At 36.6% G+C, this 14,006-nt stretch overlaps 1 protein-coding gene across 4 annotated transcripts in view; it reads right to left on the reverse strand.

Annotated features, from left to right (window-relative positions):
- The window catches only part of TXNRD2 (thioredoxin reductase 2), a 33,790-nt gene that overhangs the window by 18,911 nt on the left and 873 nt on the right, over positions 1-14,006 (reverse strand). For 2 of the 4 annotated variants that reach the window (XM_068701211.1, XM_068701210.1), the window contains exons 2-11: positions 13,556-13,621; positions 12,790-12,846; positions 12,033-12,177; positions 11,645-11,719; positions 10,760-10,838; positions 9,662-9,724; positions 8,464-8,534; positions 4,673-4,692; positions 4,204-4,295; positions 1,506-1,680 (exon numbers count right to left, since the gene is read on the reverse strand). In XM_068701211.1, the coding sequence (XP_068557312.1) occupies positions 1,506-1,680; positions 4,204-4,295; positions 4,673-4,692; positions 8,464-8,534; positions 9,662-9,724; positions 10,760-10,838; positions 11,645-11,719; positions 12,033-12,177; positions 12,790-12,846; positions 13,556-13,621 (843 nt within the window). Of the gene's footprint in view, positions 1-1,505; positions 1,681-4,203; positions 4,296-4,672; positions 4,693-8,463; positions 8,535-9,661; positions 9,725-10,759; positions 10,839-11,644; positions 11,720-12,032; positions 12,178-12,789; positions 12,847-13,555; positions 13,622-13,870; positions 13,995-14,006 lie in introns of those variants that run through there. The other 2 variants (XM_068701209.1, XM_068701212.1) reach the window with 2 other exon arrangements.

The following is a 14,006-nucleotide window of genomic DNA, read 5'->3' on the forward strand; positions in this document are numbered from 1 at the left end:
AAGGCACAGTGGCTTCCCTCTACACCTATGAATGCAAGGGAACTGAAGAAGGGTTGTTCCACTGCCCTCGTTAGGGAGGCAACTCTTTTGTAAAGCTAAATTTCAGATCTGTTGCTGGCCATCACTCTTTCTATTAACAATTTACTAGTATTCTATCCCACTTTCTCTGTCAAACTCACTCCAGAATACTTTATAAATGTCTGCATAGTTTAATTATCAGTTCAGTGATGCTCCTCTACACAGTCAGACATCAATCAGATAAATAGTAATTCAATATCTTTACTAAGGACTTTGTGAATAATCTGGACAAAGTCCAGTTACAGCATTAATATTTTGCCATCTATCACAAATTCAACTGGAAATATTATTTGTCCTTTCCTGTTCTATATTAGCTGTGTTACAGCTGCAGAACTCAATATACAGGTTTTAGTGCTCCAATACCTGAAACAAGTTCTGTACAAAGTTTGATTTCCTGCAAGTTCATCCTGCAGATCAGCAGTTGCATCTATTTATAAAGGTATCAGTCTGTACCCTTTTCTTTGGGCAAAGACCCTACATTCCATCTGTATGTGCACAAGCTTACCATTGCTTTGTAGCTCGGGTACATCAGGCATCTATCATATAAAGGTGTTGGGTTTTTTTTGTGTCCTTAAGAGCAGGGGCAATACTATATAATATTAAAAGTTTATTGGTTTCATATAGAAAAAAATACACAGAAGCGTAATTCAGGTGAATTCTCAAAAAAGTAGAAGACAGAGCACTAGTAAAAGACAGAAGGACATTACATGACAGACAGAACCAAATAAAGGCCAAGAAAGAACTGTTTCAATGACCCGGTGCATAACTGAGTACAGTCACTCAGCAAGGTAACACAGCCCTGTAATAGTAACCCACAAAAGCTTTGGATTTAAACTTTTAAGTTACATTAAAAATATATCCAAATAATTTTGTTGCCTCAAATGTTTTGATTGGTTTGAAAATCCTAGTAATTATAATAAATTCCAAATAAAATTCCAAGATGCATTCACAAAAATTAAGGAAATATCTAGTATAACTCAGGCTACAATTAGTTAACAGCGGGTGCTTTTTAACTCTACAAGCTGACTTTCTTCAATCAGTATTGTAACTGGCACATCTGCAGACAGGAAATCCTCAACACTACCCAGTTTCCCAGTCTATTATCTGAGACACCTGGTGTGGGTGTGTTGATACAGAGAAAAACAATGAATCATACCGACTGCACATCAATTAACCAGCTTTAACTGTTAATGTGTTTAATCCTTAAGGATAGAGTGCCAACTTTAACACACACACAAAAAGTCCACTAAAAAAAGACCTCCTCAAACCCCCAAACCATTCATTTTGCAATTTCTAAATGTGGATTGTAATTATATCCATGTTTAGATTGCTAAACTTACGAAAATGGTTGGCCCCACTGAACACGAAGGAGCTTTGTTTTCAGAACAGAAAGCGTTACAAATAAACAATAAGATGATCAAGATTACCTACTGCCCACATCACTGTGTCAAAGGAATCCGCTTCTTCTGTGCCCGAGTCAGTATTTTTCCAGGTGACGTGTAATCTGTTGCTTTCCAATTTTTCAACTTTTGTTGGGATACATTTCTTTAAAAATTTTGTGCCATAAGATTCCATGTACTCTGTTACTAAAGATGCCATTTGCTGTTGAGTAGGGGGAAAAATGTTTATACTTAGGTATGGCATTTTTAATGCAAAACTCTCATTCAGCTGTCTTTATGAAATCCAGTAAAAATATAATGCCTTTCAAACATTCCTTGTCACTTAGCTACTGTGCATTGTCAACACATGATAATACATTAAGCTACTATGGCCTGCAACTCTATTCCAAGAGGTATCTGCATCTGAATATTCAAATCATTTTCAAGAAACTGAAATAGCACTTTAATAAAATGGTTGCTTATAATTCATTTGATTCATTTATAAAAATAGAATCTAGAGCACATTTAGTTTAACATTACCATAATTCCCATTTTCTGGCAGCTTGAAAAGAATTAAACGCTTTGATAAAGTTAATGAAGAAAAATATTTCCCTTTGCTGTGACACCTGTCATTTCTCTGCAGTAACTATGAATCACTAAGGCTTCCTGAAAAGTTCTACTACCAAAAGGAAATAATGCTTTTGTCCTAAGAGCTTGTTTGAAATAATGCCACACTACAGTTGATTAGTAATGTGTTGAATTGACAGGTTTATCCAAAGATGTCATTGCTCGTGACTGCAGTAATTCAGGTCACACTTTGTCAAAGGATATATTTATTACTTAAAGGATATTATTACAAAACCACTCATGCAGAAGAGCTACGTGTAAGGTCTTGACTTACACAACTTTATTTCTGAAGTTGTTTTTAACTAATACAAAAACAACAACATGGTTATATCTCTCCAGAAACATGACAACTCACTAATCACTTTCCATCTCAGTGTGACTACATATTGAATAAAATTATTTTTTCTATTTCTTCTTAACCTTGAAATTTCCATTGTATTATTTATATATTACAGAAAATCATGTTCTCAGAGAAAGCCCTGCTGTTTTATGAAGTGCCACCCACACACTCTTAGCACTATTCCCTGCTTGCTCAAATCTCATGCTGTTCCAGGTGTAGATTTCTTCAATGATGAACGCAATTCCCAAGACACATCCTTAAATGGTGTTTTGCAAAACTGGTACACCTACCACTAGCTTTAAGGAAGAGACTTCAAAGTGGGAATAGCTGGCGTGCAACCAGGAGCTGTCACTACCTGCATTCGTTACTTATCACTACTGCTTCTGACAGCGAAGTTCTCTCCTCAAAAACTGTACTGTTACACATTAAAATATTTTCCTACACTCCACGTATGCAAAGCAGTTCTTGAAAACAAGCCCATAGGCTCTATCACTCTTTGATCAACTTTGGTCTTTAAATGTTTTGCAGTATTGCAATTTAGCATTAAAAAACACACTCCTGATCCATGCTACCAGGAACAATTAATGTGCATTCATTTCCACTCTGGAAACACTATTTTCAAGAGATTAACAAGACAGTCTTCATTCTTAACGCTGAAATTTTCCAAAGTTATAAAAAAAAAAAAAATATTAGAAAATTAAAAACAAAAAGTTCAGCGCAGCAGTGAGTGAAAACCTGTAACTCTCCTAAGAACACTATAGAAACTTTTCCTTCAAAGTAATGTTAGCATCAAGTCTCGCAGGGACAAAGATCTACAATCACCTTTAAAACACTCTCCCTACAGACTTAGGGACCATCAAGGCAACCAATAAGGCTATCTAACTGGTAGAACAAAGCCTACAAAAATCACATCCAAGTAATGCCTTTACTAAATCCAATAACTTGTCTTTAACCTAAACCTGCTATACTACCTGCTATTGCTTTTTTAAGCAGCTCTGTATTTAACACAAATGTTTAACAACATTCTTCATTTTTGTTGCTTTTTCTCATTGTTAACTCTATTCCCTTTTATTGTCTTTATACAGGAATGGAATTCTAGCCAAGACTGTTTTTTGTTTTGACAGCACAATCATGATTACTCACACTTGAAGAAAACTCCTCAAAATTGTTCTTGATCTTGAAACACAATTCTTTCTCTTAACATTTCTCTTTCGCTTATAATTTTCTCCAGCTTGATAGCTCCACTGAAATCACTCACACTCTCTCTACATACCTTTTTTTTAAAACCTAGTTATAACTGCCACTGTTATGAAAGCAGTGAAGTCAAGATTTCCAGTTCTTATATCATTAAAAGCTTTCAGCTTAGTGATTTATTTATTTGTCATAATGAACTCCACATTGAACTACTTCATGTTACATCCAGTAATTTATTTTAAAAGTCATTATCTGCATCTCTTAGCAACTCTAGATTATTTTAAAGAAATCGGCTAATACTTTTAGCAGTGGCATAATCCAAATCTCTCCCCTGCTTCCTGATCTTTTCAATCCTGTTTTAAATTAAGTGAAGGAAAAAAAAAAAAAAAAAGGTTTAATTTTCCAAATACAGGATCAAGAGATATAATAGGAAAACATGAGCTAATATTTATTTAGTTACTCTTCAGAAACTGTATGCCAGGAAATGTCTGGAGAAGCCAACGCCACTTTTTCTTTAGGAGACAAAACTGACCAGACATACCTTATATGTGATATAGGAGGAAATGCAAGATGTTCCACACTGACCTGATCAAATCCACGAAGTGGGATACTTCTCATCATGACTGTAGTGTCTAGTCCAATGCCAGTTAGAAAACCAGCACATTCAAGTGAAATATCTGGTGAAGTATCAATTAAAGAAATATAAACAATAATTTCACATAAATGCAACACGGAGAGTAATATACACGTGGTGTTTCTATCTAGAGATACCACGTTTTCCTTACATATCTCTAGCTTACTTTTGTTGTACAGAATAAAAACCCAGAGCCTTAGAATACTTTCCTAATAGGTAAGAATGTTTTCAAGATCCTGAGAATTCATCCTCAACTAACCTTAGTTTCCTACAATGATAGTGCATATAAAACTCTTCCTATTATATTACAAATTATATTTATTATAACTTATAGGGCATGAGCAAAGGAATTCAGAAAATTAAGCTTTCATAGGAAAGGCAACTATGCTACTTATAAATCACAGATTTTTCAAAGGATACAGCTGGCTCCAACAACCAACCTGTTGCATAAAAAAAAAAGAATAAAGCAATGGAATGAGCTTGTGCATACTTCTGCATAACCCAACAAATTACTTTTTAAATATGTATAGTTGTAAGAACACAGGTTTGAGCGGTGGATCTGATACTGTTAGGTAGGAAGAAGAACCTGGCTTGTCAACTCCAACAAAGAGAACCTTTTAACATTTGAACATATTTCATTAACAGAATCAAAAACAAACAAACAAAGGTTTATAAGACAAGAGGAATTGTTTTTATATTGTAAAGAGACATTTAAACATGTAATCTGAAAGACAAGGTGAAGAAAGCCACGGAAAAACTCAGAACAACTAGCAAAGTTAAGAGGCATCACAAATACTTCAACTGTGCCCTGTGATATATACCTCAGTTGGAAGCATCTGGTGTGGAAGTTGACACTGTTCCTCCCCCCTCACCCTCCGCACACTGCCTGTTGCTTCTGATGCCTCATTTTTACAGGGCCTCCTGACACCATTGCCTCTGACACAGCGTACAACATACATGTATAAACACACAGACACGCAGCTGCCTTACCAGAATTAAAAATATATCTCAAAATTTCTAGATGTATCTTAGCTACTAAATAACTTGTAAAATATTTTTAAGAAAACTTAAGACGTTCAGAAGTTAAGTACGTATTAAATTCACCATCTTCTTACCAAGTAGATTATAGTTCTCAATAGAACTTACAGATTTTTGTCATCACTAAATTTCAATTTGATTTATAACCATCTGCTTTTTCATCATGTTATCCAAATGCCAAATATTTGCTCTTCCTAACTTTAAAAGTTTGTGTACACAGCTATAGATGATCTGTTTAATAGACTTAACTAGACTACTGTTTACCACATACATCCATTTGAGATCTTGAATAAAACGCCGGTTCCCATCTCTCCCTCTATTTTATGCTCTTTCAACCATGAATACCACTAAAGCTGTCTGTCCATCAACACTTCTAAGTTATGAGGTTTATCAGCTCTCCAGCACAGCAGTTTCTACGCCTGTCCCCAGATGCCTATACGCTGCAGCATTCCTCTCTTTTCTGACCAGATCCTCAATTCCCTGCGTGTGCCGGGTACCTAAAAGCACTCAGTCCCTGTTCCAGGGGTAAAAGTGGGTCCAACTGGCCCGTCACTGACACAGCTGCTGGACAAGCTGCACCCACATTTCTTTGCTACCCATGTATTATTCAGGCTTGTTAAAAGCTCACAGCTTGGAGATGCATTCCAAGTAGTATTTCCACCCACAGGAAAGTTTTTCCTTATATTTTTAAATTAGGAAAAACATCAATAAGGACCAACATTTCTAGTTACTATGAGGCTTGTATAGAATGCTAGGCTCTTTCTGACTGTGATCTTCAGCTATGGAAACATGCTTCCACTTTTGGGGGATTTCCTTTGTTCTTAATGCAGGGCTCTCTCCTCTATATTCAAAAGTTAAAAAAAAAAAATCAGGGTTCGGGGTATGGAAAAAGTAGACTGCTAATTGCATTTGGAAAGCTATAGATTTTAGAAAATTACTTAAATTTAGAAATTACTTTAAAAACTCAAATCACGAAGTCATATAATCACAGAGTTTAACTAGGTTACTTAAAGTCAGGAGAAATGAAGCACAAGCATTATAAGCATAGCCATACCAAGAGATAAATATCTACCAGTCTCCTGGTCTGGGTTTTATGTTTGGCAAACAATTTAGCACAGTGGGAAATAATGTTTACAGCATTAGGACATCTGATTGATCTGTAAATGGATGAACATCCCCTCTTTTAGCCTCCAGCTCCAGGGAAGTGCTGCAAAAAGCCATATACTGCCCATAAAGAAATATCTGAGGGGAGTTACAGGGAACAGAATAAAAACATACAAAATTTATGCATTCATTTGCTCTTCTTTTTCATTAGATAAGAAATAGCTGCCAGCTGGCACCCACTCATAACATCAGCAGCACATTATTCACAGTGCCTCCTAAAAATCCTGGGCATTGTCAGAGCCTAACAGAAAAGTTTTGAAAGCAGAACCTAACATCCACCGCACCTGCTCAATCTCTCACTCATTCTGAGCACATTTCAAGGCAAAGTTTCTAATTCACTCTGCCAAAATCCTTCATCTCAGTAGCAAGAATTTCATCAGTGTTTGTATATTTAAGAGACTTCTAAGTTGGTTAACGGTTGCTTGGTTAACGGTTTGCCTTTTAAGAAAAAAAAAAAACACACACACACACACACGCGCTTTGTATGAATAACTGCAGGACTGACAGTTCTACAACCCCCAGCCATATAATTTGCAGCTGAGATATGCACGTTTGGAGAGGAATGGGAAAGAAAGAAGTAGAACACAGCTCAGACTAAAAAACAAAAGGTGTTAAACTGAACCTTGGGAGTATTTATAATAGCAACAAATCCGTCAGAAACAAACCTTTAACAACTCCCTCCTTCATTTGCTAGGACACAGCCTGATAAAGCACAGAAATGCTACTGTACCCCCTGCGGGCTTATTTTGACTAAATCTTAGGAATGCAACATATAAACACTAGACTCCCACATTACACTGTTACAACTTGCATTAGCAGGGACTGGACAAAAGCCACATTTTCACAGAAATGTCTTATAGGTATATATCTTTTTTTTTTTTTTAAATAATTTCCTCACATAAATCATGCTCTCAAAATTCAAGAGGTGACTGATATACCGCAAACAAATGGAAATTTAGTTGCCTTTTTAAACTATACCAATGAACCCCTGTTTTATCTATCTGATGCTTAGCTTAACACACATTGCAATTTTATATTAGCAAATCATGGCCATGATTTTATATTAGCAAATCATGGCCATGAATGGCAGCTCTATTTTCTTTGAAAGCACCAGTATTTTATATATATATAAAAGATACTTGCAACAAATACAATTTCTCCATTCACAAATATGTATTTAAAAAACATATAGTTGTGTTTAGGGACATGGTTTAGTGGTAGACTTGGCAGTGCTAGGTTAACGGCTTGTCTTGCTGATCTTAGAGGTCTTTTCCAACCTAAATTACTGTGATTCTGTGTGAAATCCTTGATCTAGGGATAGACTGCAACTACAAGACAAATAAAAATACCCTTAGCTGACTTCCATGCTAGCAAATACACATTTCCTATCACAGTTATTTGCATAAAGAAATTGCTTTGTAGTGCAGCGCTGACTCCATATCTTACTGTACTATGCACTCTGAAACACAGACTGTGGTAATTTAATATTTCCACTAAAAACAATTTTCAGTATTTTAGTTAATCAATAGCTTCCAAGCCATAATAAGGGTACTTTTGTCCTTTCTTGTCTCATCAGATTTGTTATCAATAGTCACCACTGAAAAGAACACAAAATTATGTCAAAGTTTCTACCTGAGAAGCAATTTCACATATACCCACAGCAAAAAATAGGGAGAGTATAGGGACAGTAGAGCCTTCATTTAAGTTTATGCTGCCCTCTTGTGTCTTCCAAGAGGAAGTTTGCTACAGCAAATAAGTCACCTTAACCTATGGTAAAAATTTAAATATAACTTGATTTTACATAGGAATATTATGGGGGAAAAAATGTATTAGTTACTTATGAAGATTAACAGCATGAGGTTGCTGCATGGCAAAACAGATTCTCAAGAGGGAAAACACAAGGAGAGAAAAACTGGTAATATAAAAGGCAATTTTGTACATTTTTCACCTTGCTGTAAGGAAAAAGTATGAATGACAGCATATATTAAAGCCATTGTAGAGGAGCTTACGTTTTTCCAGGAGATTCTTTTAACCAGAACAGGTCATCACTTGTGATTCCATACTCCAGCGCACCTGCAACCTGTGAACACACAGGTAAGATCTTGACTTTAAAATGCCAGTGCTGGCAGCAAAAAAAAGCTAATAGCCCCTTGGATTGTATTAGCAGATATGTAGCCAGTATATCAAGGGGAGTAAGTACTCTCTTTTACTTAGCACTAGTTAAACTTCATCGAGAACACAGTGAAGTTTTGGGCCTCCTAATACAACACAGAACCTGACTGACTGAAGCAAGTTCAGCAGAGGGCCATGAAAATGGCCAGCTGGTGGAGCACACTACCAGTGAGTAAAGGCTGAGGGGAACTGGGGTTGTTCAGCCAGGAGTAAAGGTGGCTAATAACAGCTTTTCAAAGCTATGAGGAAGCTATCAAAAAAAGACAGCCAGGCTTTTCACAGTGGTGCACAGCAGGATAAGAGACAACAGACAAACTGAAAGAGGAAAGGTTCCAAGCTGATAAAACGTATCGCTGCCTTTTACCTTGATAGCGAGGTGGGCCCCTCACTACCAAGAAGGATATTGAGCTGCTCTAATGTGTGCAGAGAAGACCAATGAAGCTGGTGAAAGGAGTAGAAAACAAGTTAGGAGGAGTGCTTGATGTTATTTAATCCAGAGAAGAGGAGGCTGATGGCTACTCGAGAAAAGGTTACAGCAAGGAGACTGTCACCAGTCTCTTTTCTCAGGTGACAGGACACAAGGAGACAGTCTCAATTTGTGCCAGAGTAGGTTCAGATTGGATATTAAGAATTCATGTAGAAGGTGATCAAGCATTGGAACAAGTTGCCCAGAGAAATGGTAGAGTCCTCATCCCTGGCGGGATATGACGTGTGTGGACATGGCATTAAGGGACATGATTTAGTGATGAAACTCAGTAGCTCAAGTTGATGGTTCAGTTTGATGATCTTGAAGATTTCTTCCAACGTATGTGAGGATTCCATGATTCCAAGAACATCAACATACTAAATTAATGCAAATTGTTTTCTAGGGAAGTGTTTTTCTGAAAATTTTAATGCAAAAAATATTTTTTCACACTCAGGTACGGAAATTCCTTGTGTTAGTTTGTTGACATCCTTAATCCTCTAAACATTAATTATTATCTGGTAGAAAGACAGTAAAGTCATTGAAGTTGTCAGATGGGAAGTGTAACTTACGTGTGTAGGATATTTTGGTCTTCCTCCAGTAGCAATGACAATTTTTTCTGCAGTAAGAATAGTCTACAAACAAAAATACAAAACAAAAATCAAGCATTTGATATCCTTTTATCTGTCTTAAGTCTTAGCTATGTGCAAATGAGCAATATGTGAGAAAGCTGGCACTACCATCTGCTGTTTATCTGACATAATAATAAGCAATACTTTAAAAAAAGGTTGCAGATAAAAACAAATGAATACAGGAAGAAGGTTTCTCCTACACATTCTCTATCATTTTTCATTTTAATATTAAGCTTACAATTGTTCCTATACCGGACAAGATTCTGAGGACTGCTTGGAAACAACAGCTGTACACACACAGCAGTTTATTAAAGTCAGCTTATCTTAGGACAAAACACAGAAATCACACCAAGTGAATTCTGTCTCTAAGGCCTAGAGTTAAGGTACCTCAAAAAGGATATGTTTTTAGACAATGCTAGGCATTTACCTCAAAAAACGTTTGCTCTCTCAGGCTGATATTAACCAGTAACATTATATAATTACCCTCAAAAAGGCATTAAAAATGCATTTTCAGTCTTTTGTTAAATATGCAGAAACAGTCACCATTTTATTACTTGACCTGTCTGCTTTAAGTTAAATTTGGTACATTCAGCATAATTGCTTCCCACACACCACTTTGTATTAGAAAGCTAAGTGCCTTTACAATTCATCTGAAGGAAGAAATCATCTCAGACTGATTTAATGCCCAAAGCAGTAAAGAGATTTTGGTTTTCTTTACATCTCTGTCGGTATCCATCAAAGCAATTTGAATCTGAATACAATGAATAACCCCGTGTCTCAGTTCTTGTCTTCAAAGGAAAAGCAACAGCACTTAACCTGCAGGTTAGGGGCTAAGGGCACAGTAGGCAACGGTCAAGTTCATAAACATCTTCTCTAGAGGGAAAACAGATCTCCCTCACTGGAACAATACTGAATACCTAAAGCAGTTTGGAAAAGTATTGCCTAGATTCCAGCCGATCTGAAAACCAACACAAGAAGACCTGAGATGGTTGAAGTGAACAGTACTGCAGAACTGAGGTGCACTGTAAAGCAGCTCACCTCTTTACCTCCTTTTGTTAAACCACGGATTGTATGTGGATCTGAAAAACTCCCTTTGACATTGAAATATTTCACCTTCCTGTTTGGAAGAAAACAACATAAATGTACATTTAATGAAGAATAGGAATTAAATAAAAACAGCTCTTCTTCCCCTATTTGATCCGTTAAAAAAAAAAAAAAAGCAAACAGGCATAGAAAAGGAAGGAAGCATCTCATATCATAAGACTGTGTGCAGCTCTATCACAGACTTAATTTTTGTGTCACAGTTCATCTCCCTATACAGCAAAGTATATGGCATGCTTTGGGATCAGGTTATTAACCTCTTCAATTGATACATGATCCGCTATTCGTAGCATTACTATTTATAACATTACTACTACAATACTTCTTTTAGAGCACGCAAGAGCGACTCAGCACGAGTCATAAGACTTGTACCTGTTAAATTAATACGATCTCTCTATAAAAGGAACTGCATGCTGAAAAACTTGGAAACGTTCCTGCACTGAAAGCAAAAAAAATCAGCTGCTCTAGTGTAGTGTTATCTGTAGGACTGTAAGCAGGGCATGTAAGCTTTGGTGGGCAAGCCCAAAATTAGCTTGATAAACCCAGACTACTTAATATTAACGGAAAACCTTTCCAGATTAGAGAGAACATACCCAGATCACTATACTGTTAGAAAGTTTTCTCCTGGGGCTGTTTTCAACCAATATTTTCCAGAAAAGAAGAAGGGAAGGGAAACATGACTTACTTTGGTAAGGGCACCTACAGTCCTAAGAAGAAAGGACTTACAAACTAAAAATACTAATTATAATGAGAAATTCCAAAGGCAATTCTACAAGAGCTCCTTGATTATGGGAGGACAGATGAACCTCAAGTCTTATTTACTTGTCTTGTAGCTGCACTCTGTGTCCCCAGTTCAAGGACTTCACGTAATTCTGAACAGCTTGAGCCATCTCTGACCTATCACAAACCAAGAAATTGAACATAAAATCATCATGTTACAAATTCAGATAATGCAACTCAATTTACAGGCAATTGCTACAAATTATGATGTTCTGTAATACTTTTTTGTTATGAAAGTAAGGTAACAAGTGCAAACTGACATAATATCTGCCCTGATGAGCTATTAATTACAGTTTTGTGTTTAAAACAAGGAGTAGACTAAAAAGCATCATCCAAAATTCAGTTCTCTAACTGTAAATAAATACCAACAAGAAAAGGTTTTCATATGCATTTTCAGAACATAGGAGCAGATAGGGACAATATTCTTTACCAGTTATGATGAACAGGGTGGGCTATATTCCAGCCATAGCGCTGGGCATCTTTAAGGGCGCTGCCTAAAAGGGCTGCTTGATGCATGAGCTTTTTAGGAATGCAACCAACATTCACGCAAGTTCCACCAAGTCCCCATTTGGTTCCTTAAAAAAAAGTAAAAAAAAAAAAAAAAAAAAAGTAAACACACCATGTTAGTTTTACTTAATGCAACTAGATTATTTAGAGAATTGGATTATTCATGCAATTAGTATTAGATGTTCTGAAACAACACACAATTTACTCCTACAGATCACTTTTTGACTATGCTTACATTAACATGTTTTGATAAGGACCAACTCTAAGTATTTTTCTTCTAAAATTCAAAGCATCTCAAGATTTTTTGCAGGTTTCGGAAGATCCAATTACTACACTTTCACATTTATTATTTGTATTTGCAGACATTACTTTACACATTGTGCATGAAGAGCCTTAACACAACACAATTCATACGCTTCAGAAATTGTAAAGACATTTTGACAGACAATATTCTCACGCATTTAAGTCCAAAGTCTATCACAAATCAAACACTGCTAACAACCTCAGCATGCAGGAAAAGGAGGTAGAGCTGGGAAGCAACGAGCAAGCTCAGCATAAGGACTTTACTGCAAGCAAAGCATGCAGCGTGGCTTTGGCCACATTGCTGCCTGCATCAACCTGCTCAGCCAGACCACGGCTTTACACACGTATCCAAATATCCTAGTATTTCTTTTCCATACCTTGTGGAGAAGGTTCCACGTAATCCAAAACGGCCACTTTCCTTCCAAACTGAGCAGCTTTAAACAAAAAACAAGAAAAGGCACTTAGAGGACAAAGAAATGCACAAATTGAAATACATTCAGTAGCACAAGCACAGATTAAGAATACAGGAGATGACAGTTGGTGGTTTATACCAATTCAAGATACCAGACTAAGAGCCCAGGCTACCCATGTAGTCAGCAGATTCTCCAGAAGGCACTTAATAACCCTTACTAGAGCTTCCAGCTTCTGCCAACCCTAAAAATACGATGTGATACCAAATGAGATGTTTAAGAACCTTGTGTGTTACTGAACATGTTACATAAGGGTAATGCATTACAAAGAGGAAAAAGTTCTCTACAGAAGTTAAACAATTCCAAACAGCCTGAAAGTACTGTTGTTTTAATTCATAAATAAGAAAAAGTATAATAAGTAACAAAGAAAATCTATGGAGGCACTCAGAGGCACACAGTAACAGTGAAATAAATGTTTATTAGATTTTCCTGTGATAACAGAAGAAATACTTTTAAAAAAGAGTAACTGGAAAGCCAAGTAAGATTACCACACCTGAGGGTGTGAATAATTTGCAGATTAACTAGATGGAGCTGAGTTAATGATTAAAGCGCAGGGCTTACGCACAGGATACTGTTTCTTAGACATCTTTAACATTTTCAGTATTGCTTCTCTTAGCTTCCATAAAAACCACTTAAGCTAAAAGAAAACTTTTACTTATTTATGTATGCTGACCTTCTTTTGCACAAGCCAGGCCTCCAGATCCTCCACCGATTACCAGAAGATCATACTCAGGCTTTCCTGTGAAGATGTGAGAAATGTAGGAATAGTAACAAACAAGAAAGGCAAGGTATGTTAAAAGGCAAATAGAAAATGGTATGCTTTTTTTTTTTTTTTTCACAACTGATTATTGTTGATTTGTGTTTCCTTTACTAGAGCACTGTTTCCTCAGCGTCCCAAAGCACTTTCCAAAAATGATGAAAACTGATGAGGCTGGTTTTGTAAATGAAACGCAGGAAATAAAGCAATCCAACAGTGGAAAATAATTACATTTTACACAATGTCCTGCGAAGCTCTTCCTGCATACTTCGACAGCTGCAGCTGGAGTCTGGTACGGGCCTTCCCTTCCTGCATTACCGCAGCAGTTTCTACCCCTACATTTCTCAGCAGTCACCTTATCGCTTTC

Source organism: Anas acuta, chromosome 17 (genome assembly GCF_963932015.1).
Source record: "Anas acuta chromosome 17, bAnaAcu1.1, whole genome shotgun sequence".
Lineage (NCBI taxonomy): Eukaryota > Metazoa > Chordata > Aves > Anseriformes > Anatidae > Anas > Anas acuta.